Source organism: Oncorhynchus gorbuscha, linkage group LG05 (genome assembly GCF_021184085.1).
Source record: "Oncorhynchus gorbuscha isolate QuinsamMale2020 ecotype Even-year linkage group LG05, OgorEven_v1.0, whole genome shotgun sequence".
NCBI lineage: Eukaryota > Metazoa > Chordata > Actinopteri > Salmoniformes > Salmonidae > Oncorhynchus > Oncorhynchus gorbuscha.
The window spans coordinates 70,542,481-70,568,426 of NC_060177.1; the positions used below are offsets into that span (position 1 = coordinate 70,542,481).

General features: G+C 43.9%; 1 protein-coding gene across 3 annotated transcripts; it reads right to left on the reverse strand.

Annotated features, from left to right (window-relative positions):
• Positions 1 to 1,487: 1,487 nt before the first annotated feature.
• LOC124036436 (tissue-type plasminogen activator-like) lies at positions 1,488 to 25,541 on the reverse strand. 3 transcript variants are annotated; one of them, XM_046351021.1, is made up of 15 exons: positions 25,070 to 25,541; positions 12,054 to 12,135; positions 10,200 to 10,245; positions 9,726 to 9,860; positions 8,808 to 8,918; positions 7,728 to 7,902; positions 7,541 to 7,632; positions 6,868 to 7,045; positions 6,697 to 6,782; positions 6,347 to 6,409; positions 5,859 to 6,066; positions 5,540 to 5,676; positions 5,118 to 5,258; positions 3,162 to 3,310; positions 1,488 to 2,807 (listed from the first exon to the last, which is right to left on the reverse strand). In XM_046351021.1, exons 1-15 carry the CDS (start codon positions 25,153 to 25,155, stop codon positions 2,640 to 2,642), a joined length of 1,857 nt encoding a protein of 618 aa, XP_046206977.1. In that variant the 5' UTR covers positions 25,156 to 25,541; the 3' UTR covers positions 1,488 to 2,639. The 3 variants fall into 3 exon arrangements, with proteins under 3 accessions (XP_046206977.1, XP_046206978.1, XP_046206980.1); XM_046351022.1 differs by lacking the exon at positions 25,070 to 25,541 and adding an exon at positions 24,507 to 24,662; XM_046351024.1 differs by lacking the exon at positions 25,070 to 25,541 and adding an exon at positions 14,036 to 14,211.
• Between the last annotated feature and the right edge of the window lie 405 nt (positions 25,542 to 25,946).

Consider the following 25,946-nt stretch of genomic DNA (forward strand, 5'->3'; position numbering starts at 1 on the left):
CATTTGGGTAACTGTTCTAGATGTCTCTAATTGTAATTCAGTCCATTTTTGTGCCATTGTATGGTTGCTTTGGTATCCTATCAGTTTTACTGTAGACAATCCAAAGATGTTGTCCAATAAGAGGTATGCGAACACACTCACCATGTCTTAAGAGTTTATTGGGGTTTTGCTTGTTCAAGAAGAGAAGCCTACGCCAAGCTAATGTGACTGAGGCGGAGGTGTTGGCCCCTTGGGGCCTTATAGCCCAGCCCAAGGGAGCCAACTTTAGCCGAACCATCAGGTTTGGCATGGAATGAGGAAGCTGAGGAAAATAGGAGAGAAAGGGAGGAGCAAGGAGGTGCTTGGGGTATCACCTTTCCAGCACTCCAAAATAGGCACCGGGAGTCTTGGAATGCGGTGAATTCAATCCCAACATTCAGGACTTTGTCACACGTGGACTAATATGGACAGACCTATATTGCAGCCATGGCGACTATGTAACAGTCCTGTTATTTCAGCACTGTAAACTGAAGTGCTTCCTTTTCTCTGTACCACTTAATTTATAGCATGCCCAGGGTATTTGGGTAACACTTTAGGTCATTCCTGTGTACAGCTCTTTACACTGCGCATCAAGAGATATGTAGCCTGTGTTTAGGAGACTTTGGACAAATGAGTTCAGTGGTGTTGAAAAACAATTTAAATGATATAACTACAAAGATTAAATTATTTGCAAATGTAAAAACATTGATTTATCTTATAAATAGTTAACACCTGCGTGCTGGACCGAGGATTAATGTTTTGTTTAATCACTCCTGGTGCTGGTCTTAGGGTTCTTTGCCGTTCTATCCCTCTCTCTTTACATGAAATAGACTGACCAGGTGTATCCAGGTGAAAGCCATTATCCCTTATTGATGTCATGTCTTAAATTGACTTCAATCAGTGGAGATGAAGGGGAGAAGACAGGTTAAAGAAGGATTTTTAAGCCTCGAGACATGGATTGTGTAGTTGTGCCATTCAGAGGGTGAATGGGCAAGACAAAAGATTTAAGTGCCTTTGAACTGGGTACGGTAGAAGGTGCCAGGCGCACCGGTTTGAGTGTGTCAAGAACTGCAACACTGCTGGATTTTTCACTTAGTTTCACGTGTATCGAGAACGGTCCACCACCACCCAAAGGACACAACTGTATTGGAGTCAACATTGGCCAGCATCCCTGTGGAACGATAGACCTAAGATTTAATGATGTGTGAGCACACGCTGACCAGCTGCCTTTCCAGACTAATTTTTCTCAAAATAATGACCATGGAATAAAGTGTGTGGATGCACAGATGTGAACAGCGCTACAATAAATCTGTAGCCTAAGTATTACAAACATGTTATCTGATGCGTGCCAGCATGATGATACATGAAAGTGATGCATGTGCTTTTGTGTGTCTAGGCATTGCCCTCTAGGTCTACTCTAGTCGACGGCTTAGCCTCGTAACAAGAGAAATTGAAGAGGTAACCAAAAATGTTATTTAAATCTTCTTTATTTAAAAAGATGAGAGTAAGTCTCAGAAAAAGGTTATTATAGCCCCAAAAATAAATTAAACAAACTTTCAGAACTCTACACATTGAACTACTAACAAAACTGCATAAACTATTACAGTAGAAAAAAACAGGAATAGACATAAATATTAGCTTAATACACACATGTAAAATACAAATATTAAAACCTTACTGTCCGAGAGGGTATATATTTGTGAGATAAATAATATGAACACTCACTCAAACATGAACAAATACTGTACTATGTTAGGGAGGTGGAGTCCAAGAGCTTTGCAGTGAAATAGCTTTCGTTAGATACAAACACCTCCCAGTCCTTTAACATAAATCAAACTTTAAAAGACTGGATATGCTGATCGCTGGGCTCAACCCAACGCTTATGGAATGGAGACAGATAATGGTGGCTGTGTTCAGGCTTTAGCTATATTCCAATCTGACAACTCTACGCCTTAATTCATGCCTTTCAAGCATCTGGAAGGTGGGCTTTTCCTCCCGTATTTCTAACGCCTATTGAGAACTGTTAGGGGCTGAGGGAGTCAACACAGAGGGATTGGGTTGAGTTTCCAGTTGTAGCTGCTGTCTTTGACTCTGATCCAGCAGGTTGTTTTGTGGTTAGTGCTATAGAGGGTTAGGAGGGTAACATTGCAAAATTCAATTCAAACAGCAGGCCACCCATGTAAAATTAACTCTAAATGAACTGGGAAATGTTCATTGGAGTGGCTATATACACATTCCTATGGAACCTTATGTGCAAAGTAAATGTCCACCATTCTATCAGCTGCATATGGAGTGTTGGAAGCAGAGCCATATTCCTAAATATATACTTTACATGTAGCTCTGGGTAGAACAGGAATCAGCTGGAAGGTACAGAGCTGGACTGAGTAACAGTCTATTCTCTTTGGAGGTGTAGTGTTCAGAGTTTCCTCTGACCTTACTGCATTCTCCCTTTCAGCCCAAGAGTTAAACAATGCATACACATAATGTATTGGAGTACTGGAGGTTCCTCTTGTGCATTGAGTGGTTGTCCCTTCCTCGGTTAAGGCATTGTGATTGATGGACAGGAGTCAGATGAATTCTCACAAGTGCTCTCCAGGTGTATGTACTGTGTGTGTGTTTGTTTACTGGCTAGTTTCCTGTTTCTTGCTGCTGATCCAGTCAGTGTATTGTGTAACACGTGTGTACACCCCGGGTGTGCCTTTCTTCCCACAGCCATCACCCCAGCTGATCAGCCCCATCAGAGTCATCTTCCCATCCTTGGGACAGACGAGAGGACCGCCAGAGTCACCCTGCATAGGAGAGAAGGAGATGAGGGACATGCCAGTTGTGGTTCAGTCATGGTTCAGCAGGAGGTCTACAGTACCATTTTAGACATATTATCAGGAGCACTAACATCCAACATGACACATCCTTGTACCAGCTAATGAGCTATTTAAGTGCTTAGTGTTGTAGAGTTTTTGGGGCTTTGGGCTACATACTGCATGGCAAATGGAACCCTATATATATATATAGTGCACTACTTTTGACCAGGGCACATAGTGCTATGGTCAAAAGTAGTGCACTATATAGGGAATATAGTGCTATTTGGGACACAGACAGAGTGTGTTTGGGTCTTAGGAGGGTGAAAGAAGAGCCCTCTTCACCTTGCAGGCGTCATCCAGACCCCGGGTGTCCCCGGCACACAGCATGTTGGAGGTGACCAGACGGCCAGATAAGACATTAGGGACACAGCGGTCCTGAGGCCACAACCTCACGTGACCCCTCTTCACCCGCTCAGAGTACATCGCATTAACTATGGAGAGAGGGGAAATGGGAGGGTATTAAGCTCTGGACACACTATTCATGTTGGTCGGCCTGCATTGCTCCATGCCCTCTAACGCCTATATAACATTTTTTTTATTTTACATCTCTAGACTGAATAAAAAAAGATAGCAAGGGTTATGCACCCCTTTGGGCCCCCAGGACCAGGAGTAAGAAACACTGCTTTAGGTACACTATATATACAAAAGTATGTAGACACCCCTTCAAATGACTGGATTTAGCCATTTCAGCCACACTTGTCCCCTTTTTATCTTTATTCAAATAATTTTCATTCAAATCCATATGGTTTGGTTTCGATACTTCAAACCAAATGGTAGTTCCAGGTAGTCAGAGAAATAAGATGGGTGTTGGTTAAATTGTGATTTTAAATGAATGGAGCGGCAGTTTTTTTTCCTGTGTGAGCGGAGCGGTTTTTAGCAGAACAGTTGGAAAGGACATGAATCAGCGTTGCACACCGCTCCATGAGAGAGGAGCAGGAATTTCAACCGCTCAACTCTGCTCACATGCTCTGCTCTGGAAGCAACGTCAGCACAAGAACTGTTAGTCGGGAGCTTCATGTAATGGATCTTCATGGCCGAGCAGCTGCACACAAGCCTAAGATCACCATGCGCAATGCCAAGGGTCTGCTGGAATGGTGTAAAGCTCGCTGCCATTGGACTCTGGAGCAGTGGAAACACATTCTCTGGAGAGATGACTGCCATCTGGCAGTCCGACAGACGAATCTGGGTTTGGGGGATGCCAGGAGAACGCTACCTGCCCCAATGCATTTGTCGTGCCAACTGTAAAGTTTGGTGGATGAGGAGTAATGGTCTGGGGCTGTTTTTCGTGGTTCGGGCTAGACTCCTTAGTCCAGTGAAGGGAAATTAACGCTATAGCATACAATGACATTCTAGACAATTCTGTGCTTCCAACTTTGTGGCAACAGTTTGGGAAGACATGAAAACCCCATCAAACACCTTTGGGATGAACTGGAAAGCCGACTGCGAGCCAGACCTAATCGCCCAACATCAGTGCCCGACCTCACTAATGCTCTTGTGGCTGAATAGAAGCAAGTCCCTGCAGGAATGTTCCAACATCTAGTGAAAAGTCGTCCCAGAAAGGGGCCTCCCGAGTGGCGCAGCGGTCTAAGTCACTGCATCAGTGCTTGAAGCGTCACTACAGACCCGGGTTTGATCCCAGGCTGTGTCACAACTGGCCATGACCGGGAGTCCCATAGGGCGACCTTCATTTGTCCCCAGCGTTGTAAGGGTTTGGCCAGGGGGCTTTCCTTGGCTCATCACGCTCTAGCTGACTTCGGTCGTCAGTTGAACTGTTTCCTCCGACACGTTGGTGCAGCTGGCTTCTAGGTTAAGCGGGCAGGTTTTAAGAAACGCGGTTTAGCGGGTCATGTTTCAAAGGACACAGGACTATACCTTCGCCTCACCCGAGCCCGTTGGGGAGTTGCAGAGATGACACAAGATCGCAAGATCGCAAAATTGGGAAGAAAAAGGTGGTAAAATAAATAAAGTATTACCAGAAGAGTGGAGGCTGTTATAGCAAAGGGAGGGACCAACTCCATATTAATGCTCATGATTTTGGAACGAGATGAGCAGGTGTCCACACACTTTTGTCATGTAGTGTAGTCAACATTTTTCTCCACACTTTCACAAAAACCTGAGTGTGCCTCAGGCTACTGCCCTCTACTGGGCATCAGAAAAACAACCACAGAAACAACACTTAGCTAAGCTTCATGAGTTTAAAAAAGAAACATTTCAAAGAAAGGGTGATATCTGTCTTACACTCCTTCTCTTTGCCGTAGCCAGAGATCTCACACTCGGTCCAGTCAGGCAGTACCAGGCCTGGGTCAGGCAGACAGGCGGGCAAGACCTCCGGGGAGTTCACAGCACACAGGCCAATATCACTCTTCAACTTCAGCAAGACTGAGAAGAGGGGGAGGGAGGAGGAGGGCAAAGAGAGAATTAGTGATATTGCTTTACTTTGGTTACAACGGCTCTTTATGGCTCTTCACTTATGCTACATAGTCAAGCCATAAGCCTTCTTGCGAGTCAGTGCCTAACATTGTGCTGTCCTATATAGCTCAGTTGGTACAGGTTCAATTCCCACGGGTTAGCAGTATAAAAATGTATGCAATCACTACTGTAAGTCGCTCTGGATAAGAGCACCTGCTAAATGACTAAAATGTCATGTAAAAATGGGTCACCAATGTCATTGTCAAAGGTTTCCTCGTTGTATTTCTCGTGGGTCCAGTACTTCTCCACCTCAAAGATCTGGTCACTGCTGGAGGAGTTCTTACGAAACGTCTGACCCAGAACCACTTGCAGACGCTCTGGTTTAAACCTAACGGAGAAAGCAAATCAGTGAGTCACACTTGGGTGTCTGTGTGTGTGTGTGTGTGTGTGTGTGTGTGTGTGTGTGTGTGTGTGTGTGTGTGTGTGTGTGTGTGTGTGTGTGTGTGTGTGTGTGTGTGTGTGTGTGTGTGTGTGTGTGTGTGTGCGCGCGCACGTGTGTATTACACCTACCTCTCGTCGAAGCAGTGTGCAGCAGAGAGGACCCAACAGGAGTCTATGAGGACCCCTCCACACAGGAAGAAGTGTGCTTTGTATGTGGACCGGAACACGTTGATGGCTGCCTGCCATGGCTGCTCTGTGATGTCACTCTGTCGGGCCCCCCCCAGGATACGGAAGGAGGGGTGACTGAGATTGTTGTCAGCACGTTGTCCACAGGTACCTATGGGGGGGGGGGGGGGCAGTCAATATATCGTTTTCTGTTTTTAGATGTATAAACCTCAAGGTTTAAAGAGGAAGAAGGGGAGGTGTGAAGGAGGAAGAGAAGGACACGAGGGAGAGGTTTGGTGTGGGAGGAATAAAAGGAGAGGGGGAGGTGTGGAGGAGAGCGGGACATGGGGAGGAGGAATAGAAAGAGGGTGTGGTGTGGAGGAAGAACAGGAGGGGGAAGAAGACAAGTGTACAGGTAAATGTAATGTGTTGTTTTGTGGCTGTCCTCCTACCTCTGTTGTTGGTGGTGGTGGGAGCCCTGGGGCCTAGAGTAGTGATGGTAGTAGGTCTCCTTCCTAAAGAACAAACAGATACTGTTCAGTACGACATTAGATATCAAATACTCAGTGTGACTACAGTTGCAAATGTACTCAATTACACTCCTAGGCATTTCACTCATAGCAATCCCAACAAATTGCATCCTTGTCTTCTTAGTCATTACAGTAAGCTACTGTAGGTGATGACAATTTTTGGCAGAATATACAGTGTTCATCTGACCGGCACATGAGAGGACATATGCATGCATACGGTTGCCGATATTATTGGACAGTAGTCATGGTAACAGGGTAACAGAGGTACTCACTGCATTTGGTGATGTTACAGAGCTCCCAGGTCAGCTTCATGTTTCTGTAGACGTGACACCAGGGGCCGAGATCACCATCTGGGTTCCTGAAAGAAAGAGAATGTGGCTGTGTGTGCGTGCATGTGTCTAGCATGCATGTGTGAGAGTTTCTCTGTGTGTTTATAATCCTACCTGCAGAAGTTGTGACTTCCCAGCCCCAGCTCTCTGGCCTCAGACCTCCATGCGTTGTAGAACTTGTGGGTGATGAGGGGTGAGTCCCAGGCAAGACAGCTGTAGCCCCTTTTAGTGATGGCTGTCGTCCCCCTGTACGTCTGCCCCGAGCCCTGCACACACTCCGCTGGGCTCTGGTCTGGAAAAACACAGGGTGAGGCACAGATTTAATTTACGCTGTGGACTACACAGTCAGTCAAGTAGCCTTCTTGTCATAGTTTGGCAAGGCGACAATGTAACTGTATCATGCAGGATATGAACCCCACAGGAGAAACCAACGTTTTAGACCGTTACACCAAGAGGAAATTGCCGAGGGCAGACACTGGTTTTGACATTTGCAGGCGGGGCTACCTCATCACGTGACCATGACCAACTCATGTCCGTTACATTCACTCCCCTTTGACCTCCTCCCCCATGAGACACCACTGCACGTTTGGTGCCATTGTTAACAAGCAGGACATGAACCCAGGTCTCCCATGGGAACAACCAACCTCTTAGATCAAGAGGAAATTCCCTCTTGGGCCAAGTGCAGACACTGGTTTTGAAGTTCACAGGGCGGACTACCTCATTAGGTGACCATGACGGACTCATGTCCGCTACATAACCAAATAGCATTATGTTGTCATGTCATTACCTGCAGGGCAGCTGGAGAGAGTACAGAACTCCCAGGCGATCTGGGTTCCCTTGTAGACATGACACCATGGCTTTGTATCATCGCTTGGATTCCTAAGAGAGAGAACAAGGGAAGGGAATATTTATATTGAGTGCTCGATTGATGCATGTGCGTGTGTGTGTGCATTTATGCGTGTATGTGTGTGTACCTGCAGTAGTTGTGATTGCCCAGCCCCAGGCTGTTCGCCTCTGGTCTCTTAGCTGTGAACGTCCTCCCTCTGAGGGCTGTGGAGTTCCAGTTGATACATTCTGAGCCGGTTCGACTGATACTCCACGTACCACGGTACCCTTTACCCTGGCCCACCACACACTTCTCAGTGGTGTCTGTGGAGAGGGAGAGAAATTAGTCTATCCAATCCAGCCATCAAACAATTTCTGTCCCAAATGGCACCCTATTCCCTTTATAGCGCACTACTTTTGACCAGAGCATATAGGGCTCTGGTGAAAAGTAGAGCACTGTGTAGGAAATAGGGTCCCATTTGGGACACAGACGCAGTATCTATGGGAAAATACATTATCATAGCAACCATGTTGATCTGATAAAGTCTCTGTCTAGCTGTCGTCCTTTCTCTATGGCTTCCTCCTATCGTCATACATCCTGGTTACATGACTAAGGACTCACACATCTATTCCGTGTTTTGGCTCCCTGATCTTATGGCATCCATGCAATGACACACGCATGAGTAAACTCATTTAGAGAGGATGTACCACTCTTTTAGGCTCGCTCAGAGTCACATGGGGACAGTTTGGCCATTGTGGTTTCATCAAATGACCAACGATGAATTATGACGCTGATAGATGACGTCATATAATATGACTCTGGGCTCACTCTTTTGGCTGTGAACTCACTCAGACCATCAACATGTGTTACGAATTTACATGTTGAGTGGGTGGGGTATTTACAACGGCCTAAAACAAACCGATTGATGCCAGCTAACCACTGAGTTCCATGGCGTTCCAGATTTTGGCTTCTGGGGTGTAAACCATTTTTATTTTATGGCTGGCCCACAGACCACAACTCCATAATCTTTTCTAGTCATTGTCACATGATTACGTTCTACCGTTCTCTATGTGTCTACTGCCCTAATGATAGTAGTAACCAACATGTACTAATAGATAGGCATCAACAGCAATCCCTTGTCCTTGTCCTTGTTTTTCAGTAGTATTTGAGGCGAGAGGAGAAGTATTTATTGACAGTGTAGCGTGGTCTCTGATTGTGCTCTACTTACTGATCTCACACTGAGCCCCAGTGAAGCCTGGTGGACACTGACACAGGTAGTCAGAGGAGTAGACCATCTCCTTACAGGTTCCCCCGTTGTAGCACCTTGACTGATAGCAGGCTACAGGGATGAGAGAGGGATGGTTTTTTATTTATTTTACCTTTATTTAACCAGTCAAGTCAGTTAAGAACACATTCTTATTTTCAATGACGTCCTGGGAACAGTGGGTTAACTGCCTGTTCAGGGGCAGAACGACAGATTTGTATCTTGTCAGCTCGGGGGTTTGAACTCGCAACCTTCCGGTTACTAGTCCAACGCTCTAACCACTAGGCTACCCTGCCGCCCCGACGTGCTGGAGTTATTTTATTTCTCTAACCATATTTACTAGACCACAGACGAAGAGCCAAATGTCATGACTTCTTTTACATCACATACAAAATGTCATAATCTCCCTTTTTTCAGAACAGCTTCAACCCCAATTTGCACGTCTCTTGACAGCCTATGACCTCACAAGCTGAGAACGAGGTAGTGATTTGTCTGTCAGATGGGTGGTCATGCATCATAGCATTGTTCAGTGGGGGTGAAGGAACATGTGCATTTAAATAGTGAAAGTCACAATGGGTGGGTGTTCTAATGACTATACATCCTAGACTACACCCTTTCTCTCCATGACACCAAGCGCTCTCCATAGTGGAGGAAAGTAAGGGACCAGAAGGGAGAGATACTGTAAATACAGAGTGGACAGAGGGAAGGCAGACAGAGGGAAGGCAGACAGAGGGAAGGCAGACAGAGGGAAGGGGTTCTGGAAAAGGAAAAAAGTTACAGAAAAACAAGCTGAACAGTGTTGTCACTCTACCCGCCTAAAGGGGGTTGTGAGTGTGTGTCTATTTATATACAGTATGCGTTTGTCTGTGTGTTTCCACTCACTGGTGACTGGCACATAGTGACAGCGCTGTCGTCCTCGTGATGCACAGGTGCAGCGCTCCACAAGCTGGCCCCTCCATCTCAACCACGTGTCCCCAAAACCACGCACCACAGCCGACTGACCATCCACACACCGCTCTATGCACACGAACATAAAAACATAGACACATGAGTCACTTACAAGATGAGACAGATACATAATGTATACACATGAAAAGAGAAGGTGTAGGTGACAAACTAATTATTTGTTGTAGCTAACACATGATTAGTGTGAAGCACAGTCAGCAGCACCTTAATGGCTGGGCACCAGTGGCTGGGCACCAGTGGCTGGGCACCAGTGGCTGGGCACCAGTGGCTGGGCACCAGTGGCTGGAACGGAATAAATGGAAAGGTATCCATTTATGGGCCGTCCTACTGTGGTGTGAAGAGAGGGACAGCAGAGGGGTGTAAGAGGGTGAGGTGGCAGTCCATGCTCACCTTTATGGTTTCTTGTCCCTCTTTTGGTGTGACGAAGCTCAACCTGCTATGGGAGAGGTAAGAGAAGTGAGCTCAAATCTCCACAGTACCAACAAACACATACAGTGGGGCAAAAAAGTATTTAGTCAGCCACCAATTGTGCAAGTTCTCCCACTTAAAAAGATGAGGCCTGTAATTTATCATTATGTACACTTCAACTATGACAGACAAAATGAGGAAAAAAAAAAAAAAGAGGAAAAATATCCAGACAATCACATTGTAGGATTTTTTTATGAATTTGCAAATTATGGTGGAAAATAAGTATTTGGTCAATAACAAAAGTTTCTCAATACTTTGTTATATACCCTTTGTTGGCACTGACAGAGATCAAACGTTTTCTGTAAGTCTTCACAAGGTTCACGCACTGTTACTTGTATTTTGGCCCATTCCTCCATGCAGATCTCCTCTAGAGCAGTGATGTTTTGGGGCTGTTGCTGGGCAACACGGACTTTCAACTCCCTCCAAAGATTTTCTATGGGGTTGAGATCTGGAAACTGGCTAGGCCACTCCAGGACCTTAATGCTTTTTACGAAGCCACTCCTTCGTTGCCAGGGCGGTGTTTTTGGGATCATTGTCATGCTAAAAGACCCAGCCATGTTTCATCTTCAATGCCCTTGCTGATGGAGTTTTTACTCAAAATCTCACGATACATGGCCCCATTCATTCTTTCCTTTACACGGTCGTCTGGTCCCTTTGCAGAAGAACAGTCCCAAAGCATGATGTTTCCACCCCCATGCTTCACAGTAGGTATGATGTTCTTTGGATGCAACTCAGCATTCTTTGTCTTCCAAACACGACGACTTGAGTTTTTACCAAAAAGTTATATTTTGTCAAATGAAACCATTCTCCCAATCTTCTTCTGGATCATCCAAATGCTCTTTAGCAAACTTCAGACGGGCCTGGACATGTACTAGCTTAAGCAAGGGGACACGTCTGGCACTGCAGGATTTGAGTCCCTGGCGGCGTAGTGTGTTACTGATGGTAGGCTTTGTTACTTTGGCCCCAGCTCTCTGCAGGTCATTCACTAGGTCCCCCCGTGTTGTTCTGGGATTTTTGCTCACTGTTCTTGTGATCATTTTGACCCCACGGGGTGAGATCTTGCGTGGAGCCCCAGATCGAGGGAGATTATCAGTAGTCTTGTATGTCTTCCATTTCCTAATAATTGCTCCCACAGTTGATTTCTTCAAACCAAGCTGCTTACCTATTGCAGATTCAGTCTTCCCAGCCTGGTGCAGGTCTACAATTTTGTTTCTGGTGTCCTTTGACAGCTCTTCGGTCATGGCCATAGTGGAGTTTGGAGTGTGACTGTTTGAGGTTGTGGACAGGTGTCTTTTATACTGATAACACGTTCAAACAGGTGCCATTACAGGTAACGAGTGGAGGACAGAGGAGCCTCTTAAAGAAGAAGTTACAGGTCTGTGAGAGCCAGACATGTTGCTTGTTTGTAGGTGACTAAATACTTATTTTCCACCATAATTTGCAAATGAATTAAAAATCCTACAATGTGATTTTCTCATTTTGTCTGTCATAGTTGGAAGTGTACCTATGATGAAAATTACAGGCCTCTCATCTTTTTAAGTGGGAGAACTTGCACAATTGGTGGCTGACGAAATAATTTTGCCCCACTGTATTGTCTGAATGGCAACAGTAGTGATGAAGTTAACTCTAGACTCTGATCTAAGATCAGTTTAGCATTTTTCACCTTGTGCATTTTGCGAGGTGAATTTGGCCCTATAGGTGAAGCTGAGACTAGATCTGCACCTAAGGGCAACTTCTACCCGGAGCTGTGGTTAGTGCAGTGGATGTGGTACCTACTTTGTCCGCTAGGGAGTAGCAGAAAGCTGACAGGAGGAGCAGCATTCCCAATACTCTGGCCATGGCTGTGTCTGGATCTTTTCTGATGGAAAATAAATACAAATGATTAGACTCTAAGCCATGTGAAGAAAGACTGTTTTGGTTGATTCAGGACAAGTCAAGTCATTGGGTACATACATCAAGCACTCAACATCCCTTGGACACAGTCACAACTTATGAAAAATAGAACAAAAAAAGCCAACTCCTAGTGAACAATGGGTCCAATGTCACGAGCATGCTACTCCGATGTGGGTAGAGGATGGATGAACTTTTCAATACTACCCCTTCCTCTAACCCTTCCTTTGAGTAAGACAGAGGGAAATGGTGGGATAGGTGGAACGTTCTGGGGAATTGGCGGGCATTTCTGATTCCTTGAAGGTGTGATTTCCTGTGAAGCCTTTTAGGCCTACTCACATACAGGAAGGAAGTTAAAGCAGTGCTTGTGGTGTGTGTGTGCATGGACGGTCCTCTGTAGCAGTTGGTAGATCATGGCGCTTGCACCGCCAGGATTGTGGGTTTGATTCCAGGGGCCACCCATACGTAAAATGCATGCACATATGACTAAGGTGCTTTGAATAGGTCACTGTGTGGGGGCTTGTAATTAAATGATTTTTTTCTTTTAAATAACTGGGCAATTCAGTTAAGAACAAATTCTTATTTACAATTACTTTCCTCGTTATTACTATCCTCATTGGTACTGGATGTCCCCACAAGCATAGTAAAACAAGGAACATTTCCCCATGAGGACAAAGGCTATTTACGCTTAGGGTTAGGAGTTACGGTTAGGGTTAGTCCTGAGGGACAGAGAACAGTGACAAACTAAGCACAGTTTGCCACCGAGGAGAAGTCTCACGTGTGTGTTTGTACAAACTGTATGAGTGTGTGAACTCACAATGTTGCCAAAGCCCCTCTCCCAACATACCAATACAATATGGAAGCAGTTTGTAACGGACGGGTAGAATGACAGATGACAGATGTACGGACGGGTAGAATGACCAATGACAGATGTACGGACGGGTAGAATGACCAATGACAGATGTACGGACGGGTAGAATGACCAATGACAGATGTACGGACGGGTAGAATGACAGATGTACGGACGGGTAGAATGACAGATGTACGGACGGGTAGAATGACAGATGTACGGACGGGTAGAATGACAGATGTACGGACGGGTAGAATGACCAATGACAGATGTACGGACGGGTAGAATGACTAATGACAAACAGATGAGGACAAGAGAGAAAATGGAAACTTTAGAGTTGGACACCACTTAGCCGGCTTTCCAAAAAGTTTGTTGCACTACTATAGAGTTAGCTACGTTTTGTAACCAGAATACACACTTAGTTGAATCTGACATATAAAATGTTGTATTTTTAAATGTGTGGTGACGGTGACATGATCGTGCTATTTGGTAATACTGAAGGATGCTCTGGATAAGAGCATGTGCTAATGGAATTTTACATATACATTTACATTTTAGTAATTTCACAGAGCAACTTACAACTAGGGAAGGTAAGACAAATACATAGTCACTGCAATAAAATAAGCATGGGAATAAATGTAAATTAATCTAGTTCTCTGTAAACACACAGACTAGAGATGCACTGCAGAACCCTTTTAGGCCCTAAAGGCTCTGTCAACTGACTAACCATGACTCACACACTTAGAGAGAGAGAGGGAGAAAGGGAAGACAGAGGGAATGACAAGAGAAAAACTTAGTTAAAGATGGAAAGAGTGAAAAGGGATTGAGGAAGACTACAGCACTGTGGTCATTGCATGGGACCAAGACATAAACCTTACCTACCAACATACATACACACCACATCTGGCTGATGGTTTTTCTGATCCCCTGTGGCTGATTGGGCTGGTGTTTTGTTATAAATGAGGTCAAACTGTGCACACACACGCACTGCTCAGAAACATGAAGCTAATCAACTCACCAGGTGCAAAGAGTAGATTTTCCTGGAACCCCGACTCCCTGAGTCTTTCACTGGGACAACTCTGCAAGATGTGTGGGACTTACACACAGACAGAGTACATACACCTTTCAAGCCAGTTGTTTGTCACTCCTGGTTTATTTGGGCTACCCTTAGCTGCTCTGGTCCCCTACTGTCCCTCCCCTGGCCTATCAGACCAGGCCATATGTTTCCTGCCAGCATTGAGCCTGTGTGCCTGACGTCACTCACTTTCATGTTTTATCTGTCACACACACACACACACACACACACACACACACACACACACACACACACACACACACACACACACACACACACACGCACACGCACACACACAGTGCCTGTCCGCCATCATTAACATGCGTCTATCACACACAAATGCACATAAAAACGTGGGTGCCGTCAGACACCACAGGATTATCAGCTGCTGTCTGACAATCCCACAATGCAGTGTGTCTGTAGGACTGGTTTGTGGTCTGGCAATGATCCTACTAAACCAGCTCTTACAAGAGCCAACAGACACATGCACATGTTTATGCCCACACTAAAAACACTCAGACAGTTACACACCCTTATGTTGGTAGGAGTTTACGAGATAACAAGAACATCTCTTAAAAGTCAGTATGTTGTTTTGTTGATGGGTTTAAAACCTACTGCAGTGGTCTAAATCAGGGTCACATAGTGATCATTGGTAGTCTTGAACAAATCTACGTTTAAACAAAAGTACACACCTCATACACATGGGTATGGGCTTAAAAAAGAAGACACCTGTACCATGTCAGATAGAGTTGAAATGTATTACATTTTGATGTGGAGAATCTGTTTAAGGGTCAAATTGACTCCAACCAAACACAACGTTATCTTTCTAAGACAGAGGGATGCAGTTGAATCATTGTCCAAAAATGGTCCTTCTGTAGCTCAGTTGGTAGAGCATGGCGCTTGTAACGCCAGGGTAGTGGGTTCGATCCCCGGGACCACCCATACGTAGAATGTATGCACACATGACTGTAAGTCGCTTTGGATAAAAGCGTCTGCTAAATGGCATATATTATTATTATTATTATTATTATTATTAACAGATTGTGGTTAAAAAAGCAGACAAAGGCGGTGCTACAGTAGTGTGGAGTAAAGACAAAGGCGGTGCTACAGTAGTGTGGAGTAAAGACAAAGGCGGTGCTACAGTAGTGTGGAGTAAAGACAAAGGCGGTGCTACAGTAGTGTGGTGCTACAGTAGTGTGGAGTAAAGACAAAGGGGTGCTACAGTAGTGTGGGGTAAAGACTACAGTACAGTAGTGTGGAGTAAAGACAAAGTAGTGTGCTAAAGACAAAGTACAGTAGTGGAGTAAAGACAAAGGCGGTGCTACAGTAGTGTGGAGTAAAGACAAAGGGGTGCTACAGTAGTGTGGAGTAAAGACAAAGGCGGTGCTACAGTAGTGTGGGGTAAAGACATGTGACGCTACAGTAGTGTGGAGTAAAGACATGTGACAGAAGCCTACTGTCAATTAGACAACGAATTATACCAATCTTACCTTCAACCCTACAGAGGACCTAAAAACTGAACGGGATCCTCACAGAAGCTAAGGAGAAGGGCTACATTCAAATGTATTTAATGGCAGTCTGCTTATGGCTTCTTTTACCTTCTTCCAAAGGTCCACAACATCTTGAAAACCCCCAGCAGACCAGTCATCAGTGGTAATGAAAGTCTGACAGAATCCATCTAAGTACATTGATTACTTTATTAAGCCTTTTCTGATGTCACTCCCAGCCTGTCTTCAAGATACCACAGATGTGTTGAACAAAATTAAGGAATTGAACAATATAGTTACAGCTTCCTTTTTAGTCACCATGGATGTGGAGTCTCTACACACCACCATTGAACATGAACAGGGTTTGGCAGCTATGCACCAGTTCTTGAGTACCCGACCTGAAACTGAGATGCCTCCTACAGAATTCATTGCCTCACTGACTGAATAGACTCTTAATCATAACATCTTTATTTTTCAGGTCCGTATTAAACAGGTCAAAGGGTGTGCCATGGGAGCTACAGCCCTTCCTACGCTGGTTTTTACTTGGGTAAATGGGAAAATGACTTACTTTTGGATCCTTCTGATAACCATTTCTTTGACCGGATGATATGGTGGGGAAGCATCCTTCTGATAACCATTTCTTTGACCGGATGATATGGTGGGGAAGCATCCTTCTGATAACCATTTCTTTGACCGGATGATATGGTGGGGAAGCATCCTTCTGATAACCATTTCTTTGACCGGATGATATGGTGGGGAAGCATCCTTCTGATAACCATTTCTTTGACCGGATGATATGGTGGGGAAGCATCCTTCTGATAACCATTTCTTTGACTGATGATATGGTGGGGAAGCATCCTTCTGATAACCATTTCTTTGACCGGATGATATGGTGGGGAAGCATCCTTCTGATAACCATTTCTTTGACTGATGATATGGTGGGGAAGCATCCTTCTGATAACCATTTCTTTGACCGGATGATATGGTGGGGAAGCATCCTTCTGATAACCATTTCTTTGACCGGATGATATGGTGGGGAAGCATCCTTCTGATAACCATTTCTTTGACCGGATGATATGGTGGGGAAGCATCCTTCTGATAACCATTTCTTTGACCGGATGATATGGTGGGGAAGCATCCTTCTGATAACCATTTCTTTGACCGGATGATATTTCCTTTGATAACCATTTCTTTGACCGGATGATATGGTGGGGAAGCATCCTTCTGATAACCATTTCTTTGACTGATGATATGGTGGGGAAGCATCCTTCTGATAACCATTTCTTTGACTGATGATATGGTGGGGACGCATCCTTCTGATAACCATTTCTTTGACCGGATGATATGGTGGGGAAGCTATATTGATGATGTTTGCCTGTTTTGGTCCGGCTCAGAAGATGAACGTATTTCCTTCCACCAATACTTTAACAACATTAACCCTAACATCAAACTAACTATGAACTTTGCAATCAGGAAACAGACTAGTGTCAAATCTGCTGAATCGGTTCTTGAAATCGGGGCTACAGCGTTCAGGTCCTGAAAGATGCAGGTATAAGGGCTGGATTACTTGACAGAGAAATTGTTGCGAAGAGGAGTGCGTCGTGATACATCGGAGATAGTGTATTTTGTTACAAAATATAGAATTGAAGCAGAGAACATTAAAAGGATCATTAAATAAATGGGGAATCATCCAAAGTGATACGTTACTACGCCAAGTCTTTCCTGAGCCACCAGTCATAAGCTTTAAGAGATGTCCTACCATAAAATGTCAAATTAGTCCAGTTATCTTCCGGGTGACTCAAAAAAAAAACTTGTCTCAACGACAAACCCAAGGGCTCTTTTAAATGTAACCATTGCAGTAATATTGCACAGAAGTATTTTGTTGACACAGCTTCCAAAATGGAGTATTACGTCAAGCATTTCAATAACTGAAAAACCACTCATGTCATCTATAGATTGGAATGTGCAAGGTGTTCTACATTGGATGGACAAAGAGACGCCTTCAAGACCGCTTAGTGGAACACAAGTACGCCATACTGGTAGGCAATGACTACCCCATGGCAAGGCACTACAAGTCCCTACACCATGGCAACCCTGCCTCCCTACAAGCTATGGGTATTGATCATATTCCGGCCTCTATTAGAAAAAGGGGACAGTCTTCTACAGTTAAACCAAAGGGAACGTTTTTTGGATTTACAAACTACAGGCCACTAAATACCCTGTTTTAAATGAAGATATGGATTTACAAACTACAGGCCACTAAATAACCTGTTTTAAATGAAGATATGGATTTACAAACTACAGGCCACTAAATAACCTGTTTTAAATGAAGATATGGATTTACAAACTACAGGCCACTAAATACCCTGTTTTAAATGAAGATATGGATTTACAAACTACAGGCCACTAAATAACCTGTTTTAAATGAAGATATGGATTTACAAACTACAGGCCACTAAGTACCCTGTTTTAAATGAAGATATGGATTTACAAACTACAGGCCACTAAATACCCTGTTTTAAATGAAGATATGGATTTACAAACTACAGGCCACTAAATACCCTGTTTTAAATGAAGATATGGATTTACAAACTACAGGCCACTAAATAACCTGTTTTAAATGAAGATATGGATTTACAAGCTACAGGCCACTAAGTACCCTGTTTTAAATGAAGATATTGATTTACAAACAGGCCACTAAATACCCTGTTTTAAATGAAGATATGGATTTACAAACTACAGGCCACTAAGTACCCTGTTTTAAATGAAGATATGGATTTACAAACAGGCCACTAAATACCCTGGTTTAATGAAGATATGGATTTCTCACCCTTCCTGTAGGGTCGTGATGGGTCCATTTACTGTCATCAAGTGGACATTTTGCTCAATTGCCCTCAGCTATGGTTAGACTGTTCATGTTTTGCTGTGTTCTAGTGGACTATGGAATATATTGCTTTCTTATTCTTGATACTTCTCACACTCATATTTAAGGTTAGAACTACCTTTGTGTTCTGATACTTCTAGCTTGGAGTTGTATTTATGATAACTTAGCTACAGTATTGCACCTTTTAATGTGTATAGTATTGCTTACTAGGTGTGTCCAATCAATTGTGTAACCACTCCCTCTTCCAATTAGGGCTAATTGAAAAGCTGTTCAAAAGAGGACATTGTATTCCTTTTTTTGTACTCCCTGACGAAGGCCATGCAGCCGAAACGCGTCAGTTTTTAAAAACTTTACTTCTATTGAACATGCCATACTAATGAAGGCATTTTAATCAATTATATGAAGAGTGCCTTGGTCCTCCTTTCTTTTTGATGTCCAATTTACCTCTTTTACCAAAGAGCACCTTTATCTACCAAAATGTACTATTGTGTACCTTAGTAGCACTTTCCTTCCTCCTAGTATTACATCGAGTTTGCATCCCAATATTACACTTTATATACAGTACATCTCAGAAGACTAAAATATAACAAAACTGTTTGACATAGAAACACAGGATTTCCGTCTTTAAAAACAAAATGTTATTAATTATGATTTTGAAAAATATTAACATTCCACCAATGAGGCCAAAGAGGTTGTGTTTGGTCATTGACTGCAGGAAAGGGCTACCTCATTTTCTAGCAGGGATTAGAAGGCAATGGTCTGTCCCACCCAGTTAGTTAATGGTTTCTTTTGATTGTGATGTATGACAATATATTCCCTACACACCCATGAGGGCTGTAGCTCTCTTAAAACAGTAGGTCAAGTCTGAGTTATGGTAAGAAGATGAGGCTGTTAAACTGTGATTGGAGCTTAACTAGTGCTAGACTGAGGCAACACACAGGCCCCACACACACACACACAGGCCCCACACACACAGGCCCCACAGGCCACATCCGTTCTACTGATGTAACTCTCATGTCCTATTAGAGTTCAGTCATAAAGCAGAACTGTAATTATAGTAACAGAGTTGTCTCTAAGTGCTGAGCACAGCTCCTTCTCCCCCTGTCAGTCTGTGTGAGGATGAGTCTAGCTAGCTGACCTGTACAGTAAGGATGTGTGATTTGCTGACCAGTGACCACAGTACTTGTACAGCAGGTAGAGACTAATCAGCGGCCATTTAACCTCTTGAGGGAAATAGGAAAGAAAGTGTTAAATATTAGGGTTAGGGATCAGAGGACAGGGCTAGACAACCCAGCACAGTGTTTGCAGTACTCTAGTGGAATCTCTCCACACTGCTAAAGCTGACTGTGTACATGTTCTCATCCTCCTAAATCTATCTATTGCCTTCAACACCATGAACCATCAGATCCTCCTCTCCACCCTCTCAGGGATGGGCGTTTCAGACTCCACACATGCTTGGATTACATCCAAGGTGACGTGGAGAGGATCTGTATCTGCACCACGTACTCTCACTACTGGTGTTCCCCAGGGCTCGGTTCTAGGCCCTCTTCTCTTTATACACCAAGTCACTCGGCTCCGTCATATCCTCACATGGTCTCTACTATCATTGCTATGCAGATGACACTCAACTATATACTTTTGTCCTTCCCCCCCTACTGACACCCAGGTGGAGACATGCACCTCAACCTGCCTAGCAGATATCTCCATTTGGATGTCAGCCCACCACCTCAAGCTCAACAAGACAGACCTGCTCTTCCTCCCGGGGATGTCCTTTCCAAGACCTCGCCATCACGGTTGATAACTCCACGGTGTCCCCCTCCCAGAGTGCGAAGAACTTTGGCATGACCCTGTCATTCTCTGCAAACATCAAAGCAGGGACTCGCTCCTGTAGGGTCATGCTCAACAACATCTGTAGAGTACAACCCTACCTCACACATGAAGCGCAGTTCCTAATCCAGGCACTTGTCATCTCCTGTCTGGAGTAATGCAATTCGCTGTTGGATGGACCCCACTTGTGCCATCAAACCCCTGCAACTTATCCAGAACGCTGCAGCCCACCTGGTGTTCAACCTTCCCATGCAAATAGTATCTTAAATAATCCTACATTACCCCCTGCTCACCCCGACCCCTCCCTGTGAACTAACACTCGCACTTTTTGTTTACACCTGACTAGCTCTGACTTTGCTGATAACTACTTTATTGAGGAATGATTGACTTACTATGACTGATGTGTGGTTGTCCCACCTAGCCATCTTAAATTGAATGCAGTTAGTAAGTCGCTCTGGATAAGAGCGTCTGCTAAATGACTACCATGTAAATGTAAAATGTCTAGTCAAAAATCTGAACAGTGATCAAACTGAATAGAATGATTTTTTTTAAATACTGACCTACAGCTGCTAGAACGAGGACAAAGGAACAGGAAACATCTTTAAAGTGTACCAAGCCTTGGTACTGATGTTGCTGTTGGTAAAATATGATGTGTGTGTATGGATGGGCGTATGTGACTGTACATGCACACATGCCAAAGTTATGTGTTTATTCTTCACTGAGAGAAAGCAGGCAGCCATGGGCGTAATCTGATTAGCATCACATTGAACCAGTTTTATAAACAATGACACAGAACTCTGGTTTGGTTCTAGCTAATTATCTCCCTTTCCTTCTCTTCTTTAGGTTTGGTTCCAATACTCTAAAATAGCCTTATTTTCCATGTCACCATATTACTCTTTGGGTTCCTCTTTGGAATTCCCAAGTTAAACTAGCTGCTTTAAACATACAATTCTATACAGGGCTAGTCAGGCAAAGGGTGGATCTAACACACACAGCTGACTCCAGGGAACCACATTCCTAGAAACATTCTGTGTAATCTCTGTTCTGTTATCTGAAGGAACACTGATTCACAACTGCTTTCACTTGTTATTGTTGTTTTTGAATGTGAACTATTGCAACAAGAAATTTTAGAATGACCTCCTTCCAGAGCTGTGGATTACTGAGTGAAGTGACAGATGACGAAGTGATACAGTATGTGCAATGGGAGTATCAGGTGAAGGGAGGGGTAATGAGATGAATGGAAAGAGAGAGGTGGGAGAGAGATGACGGTATGAAACAGAATGTGAGGGGAGTATCAGGTGGAGAGGGGGATAAAGAGAGAAGAATGGAGACAGGTGGAAGGATGGAGAGGGGGATTACAGTAGTGAAAGAATGCAAGAGCATCAGGTGAAGAGGGATGAAGAGAGAAGTGGAGTGATGTGGTGGGATGGGGAAAGAGTGAGATGAGTGTGGGTGTGAAAGATGTGGGATAGAAGGGGAGAGAGGAATGTGGAAGAGATAGATGTGGCAGGGTATGGTCAGCAGTATTTGACTTAATCACTGAGTAAGAACTAGGTGACTATTGCACTATTGCTCTTGGCTGGCTCAGTCACTCTTTCACTTCCCCGCACTCTTAGAAAAAAGGGTTTCGAAAGGATTATTCGGCTGTCCCCATAGGATAACCCTTTTTGGTTCCAGTTAGAACACTTTTGGGTTCCATGTAGAACCTTTGTGGAAAGGGTTTTATATGAAACCCAAAAGGGTTATTTATACCTGGAACCAAAAAGGGTTCTCCTATGGGTACAGCCAAAGATCTCTTTTTTCCCCCCTAAGAGTACACATAGCCTACATGTGCCAAGGTGTGGCGACATCCAACATCAGGTGAGAAGAAAATGGCAGACATAAAATGCACGAGAGCTACATGCTCTGCAAGTAACAGAATAACTAGCCTACACAATAGCAGCCAAGAGTGTAAATATTTGCTTTCTGCCCTTAATCCATTGAGTTGGCCGACTACATATTTGAAACGGTCCTTTAATTGAGTCCCCAATATATAGGATAAATGCCATTATGTGATGTAAGTAGCCATTATGTGATGTTTCAACCAGCTTTCTCGACCTCTGAATGCTTGGCTATAAAAAGCCAACTGACATGTACTCCTGAGGTACAAATCTGTTGCACCCTCTATAACCACTGTGATTATTATTTGATCCTGCTGGTCATCTATGAATGTCTGAACATTTTGAAGAAAGATCTGTCCTTAACGGACATGTACTCTTATAATCTCCACCCAGCACAGCCAGAAGAGGACTTTCCACCCCCCCCCCCCCCCCCAATCCTCGTTCCTCTGCGTTTCTTCCTAAGTTCCTGTTTACTAGGGAGTTTTTCCTAGCCGCTGTGCTTCTACATCTGCATTGCTTGTTCTTTGGGCTTTTAAGCTGGGTTTTGTTAAGCACTTTGTGACAACTGCTGATGTAAAAAAGGGCTTTATAAAATACATTTGATTGAGTATTTGTATTTCATAAATAAATGGAGTTTGCTGACTACATATTTGAAACGTTCCTTTAATTGAGTCTCCAATGTGGAATAAATGGTATTATTAAGTATGCGATGTATGTGTATTTTCAAAATATTACATTTGTTAAACTTTCATTAAGTCTACGATATGGAATAAAAAATGCCGAGGTTTACTGACACCATTCACCCGATGAGGGTGCAGCCAAACTACCGCCTGGGAGGCTTGTGGTCCGCGTATGATGCGTGTAACGTGTTGGTACCGAATCGAAAATAAAATATAAAGTCAATAGCCTACCATTTCTTTTGGAACATTTGCGCGTAGGTCTACCACCGCAGTGTGCACCTTGCTGTGCTTCACATGTGAAGACATAATAGTTGATCAACATTTTAAACTAACCTTTCTGATCCGTTCCATCAGTCTTATTAATTGATATGTCGCATACCTCCACTAATCTACTTTGATACGCATCATGGAGATTAAGTAGTAAGCACACAATGCACCCAAAAAAAGTGGGTATACGGCAAATACCTGCGTATATACCCTCCAATACACTACCCCATACGTTATATCTAGAAGGGATTGAATTGGTCCATATTCCAGGTAAAATAAATTAAGGGACAAAGTGTAGAACAAACGACGTAAACCCATCTAGAGAAGATAAACACCTACAAGCATCCGAGACCACAACCTGTATGTGAGACTGCGCTCATAATAACATAGCCTAATCATATAAACACCTACAAGCATCCGAGACCACAACCTGTATGTGAGACTGCGCTCATAATAACATAGCCTAATCATATAAACACCTACAAGCATCCGAGACCACAACCTGTATGTGAGACTGCGCTCATAATAACATAGCCTAATCATATAAACACCTACAAGCATCCGAGACCACAACCTGTATGTGAGACTGTGCTCATAATAACATAGCCTAATCATATAAACACCTACAAGCATCCGAGACCACAACCTGTATGTGAGACTGCACTCATAATAACATAGCCTAATCATATAAACACCTACAAGCATCCGAGACCACAACCTGTATGTGAGACTGCGCTCATAATAACATAGCCTAATCATATAAACACCTACAAGCATCAGAGACCACAACCTGTATGTGAGACTGCGCTTATAATAACATAGCCTAATCATATAAACACCTACAAGCATCTGAGACCACAACCTGTATGTGAGACTGCGCTCATAATAACATAGCCTAATCATATAAACACCTACAAGCATCTGAGACCACAACCTGTATGTGAGACTGCGCTCATAATAACATAGCCTAATCATATAAACACCTACAAGCATCCGAGACCACAACCTGTATGTGAGACTGCGTTCATAATAACATAGCCTAATCATATAAACACCTACAAGCATCTGAGACCACAACCTGTATGTGAGACTGCGCTCATAATAACATAGCCTAATCATATAATAGCCTACATGCATTCATTCAGCTTTTCAAACTATGCACAAATGCTTGGGAAAATTAGATCCACAAAAAGTATTTAAAATGTCACATTGTTTACTGAAATGTATTTGACATTCCATTTGAAATCATTTGTCCCGGCATGCTTCACAGAAAACAATTAGCAAATGTTGTAGCCTAATGCAATCACTATGACTTTTAGCATAGCCAGTAAATAACAATTAAAATCTGGAAAACAATGTGTGGTTACATATTAACATAAATATCCTTACCTTGTCCTTGTGTATGGTATGTTGCCAGTTCTGAATCTCCCTCTAGAAACAATTGTCATCGGAGGATATTGACAATGAAGTGTGATAACTGCTGTGCTTCTCTCGGGTTTTATCCTAGCCTCGGCTATTTCCGCTGAAGGGGGATGTTTGGATTACTACATGATTTGACCATTTTTACGTATTACATTATTCTGCGGAAGTGTGACTCAAAGGCACTCAGGCCTTTACGTGACACACACACGCACACAAAACTGAACCTGAAGCTGTCTTTGGCTCAACATTGAAGGGTTGATTAAGAAAAATATATCATATTCTAATAAAGTGAATATTTGTCTTGTACAGACTTCAGTTGATCTTGGTTGCACATCTGATGTTATTAGTGATTAAATTCTTCGCAACCTGAGTTTATACTCTGCAGCTGTTTGGAATTTGCCTCCCCATGGCTCCTGACCAGGCCAGGGTAAAGACGGTGGGTGGGTTCAGTACCAATGGAAATCCAGTTAGTGGCGAATCCCCTGCCAGAGTCGGGCCCGTTCCAGACTGCGTTGGCCCAAGGCTCTTACCTGTCAGACAGGAGACGAGGCTCACATTCGAACCGTAGCCAGGTAGAGCTCGAGCAAAAATCACTGGCACTCAGCCGCCGCTCCATCGTACTCCCTCTGGGGCGCGAGATGCAACGCGCTGGGACCGGACGCCGCCGGAGAGAAGTGGGTATGCGTCGTCTGTGGGGGAGCTGGGGTTGATGTCGGGAGACCACTCCTTTCCATCATTTGGTCCATCGACGAACCGATCCGAGGATGGCCGTGTGATGGAGGACACGCGCCTCCATTGATGGAAGAGGGGTGTTCGCTGCTCCCATGTCGGTGGTGCGGGCTTCTGTCACGGCTTCTAGGAGTAGTGGGTGGAGGAGTCAGGCGCAGAGTGCAGAGTTATTTCAAACGTGGGTCTCTAATCTATGAACAGAGTAACGGTCACGCCAAACACAAGGGCGCATAAATAACCAAGTTCAACAAACAGGTCAAAACCGTCCGGAAAAAGAAATCCACACACATGAACAGGAAAAACTAGCCCGCACAAAAGCAGGTGGGCATACCGAGTTTAAATCGCCCAAAACAAAACCCAAACAAGAAACAAGTGAAACAAATCAGACAAAACTAACTGAAATAGAAAAGGGGATCGGTGGCAGCTAGTAGGCCGGCGACGACGACCGCCTTCATTGTAACTCCACATCAGAGGGCTGCGACAAGTCAAAGACATCAAAATGTGTCAGTGTATGCTTTTGTATAAATAAATACATTATTATTTGTCCTTGTGTGCTGTTGAGGAGAATATGGCGGAAGTTGTTCAACTTTTATTACATTTTTGGAGAGGAAATTGTTTAGCGAACACTGGACTAATTGTGGACTAACACTCTGTCGCCTCGTTGTCAATTCCATCTAT

Bases quoted from the DNA above. Each gene is read 5' to 3' on its own strand.
- LOC124036436 (XM_046351021.1), bottom strand. From the start codon at position 25,155: ATGGAGCGGCGGCTGAGTGCCAGTGATTTTTGCTCGAGCTCTACCTGG. The intron at 10,246-12,053 runs GTAGGTACCACA...CCTCTCCCATAG, and splicing joins GCTACTCCCTAGCGGACAAA to CAGGTTGAGCTTCGTCACAC. The intron at 6,067-6,346 runs GTAGGAGGACAG...CCCCCCCCATAG, and splicing joins CACCACCACCAACAACAGAG to GTACCTGTGGACAACGTGCT.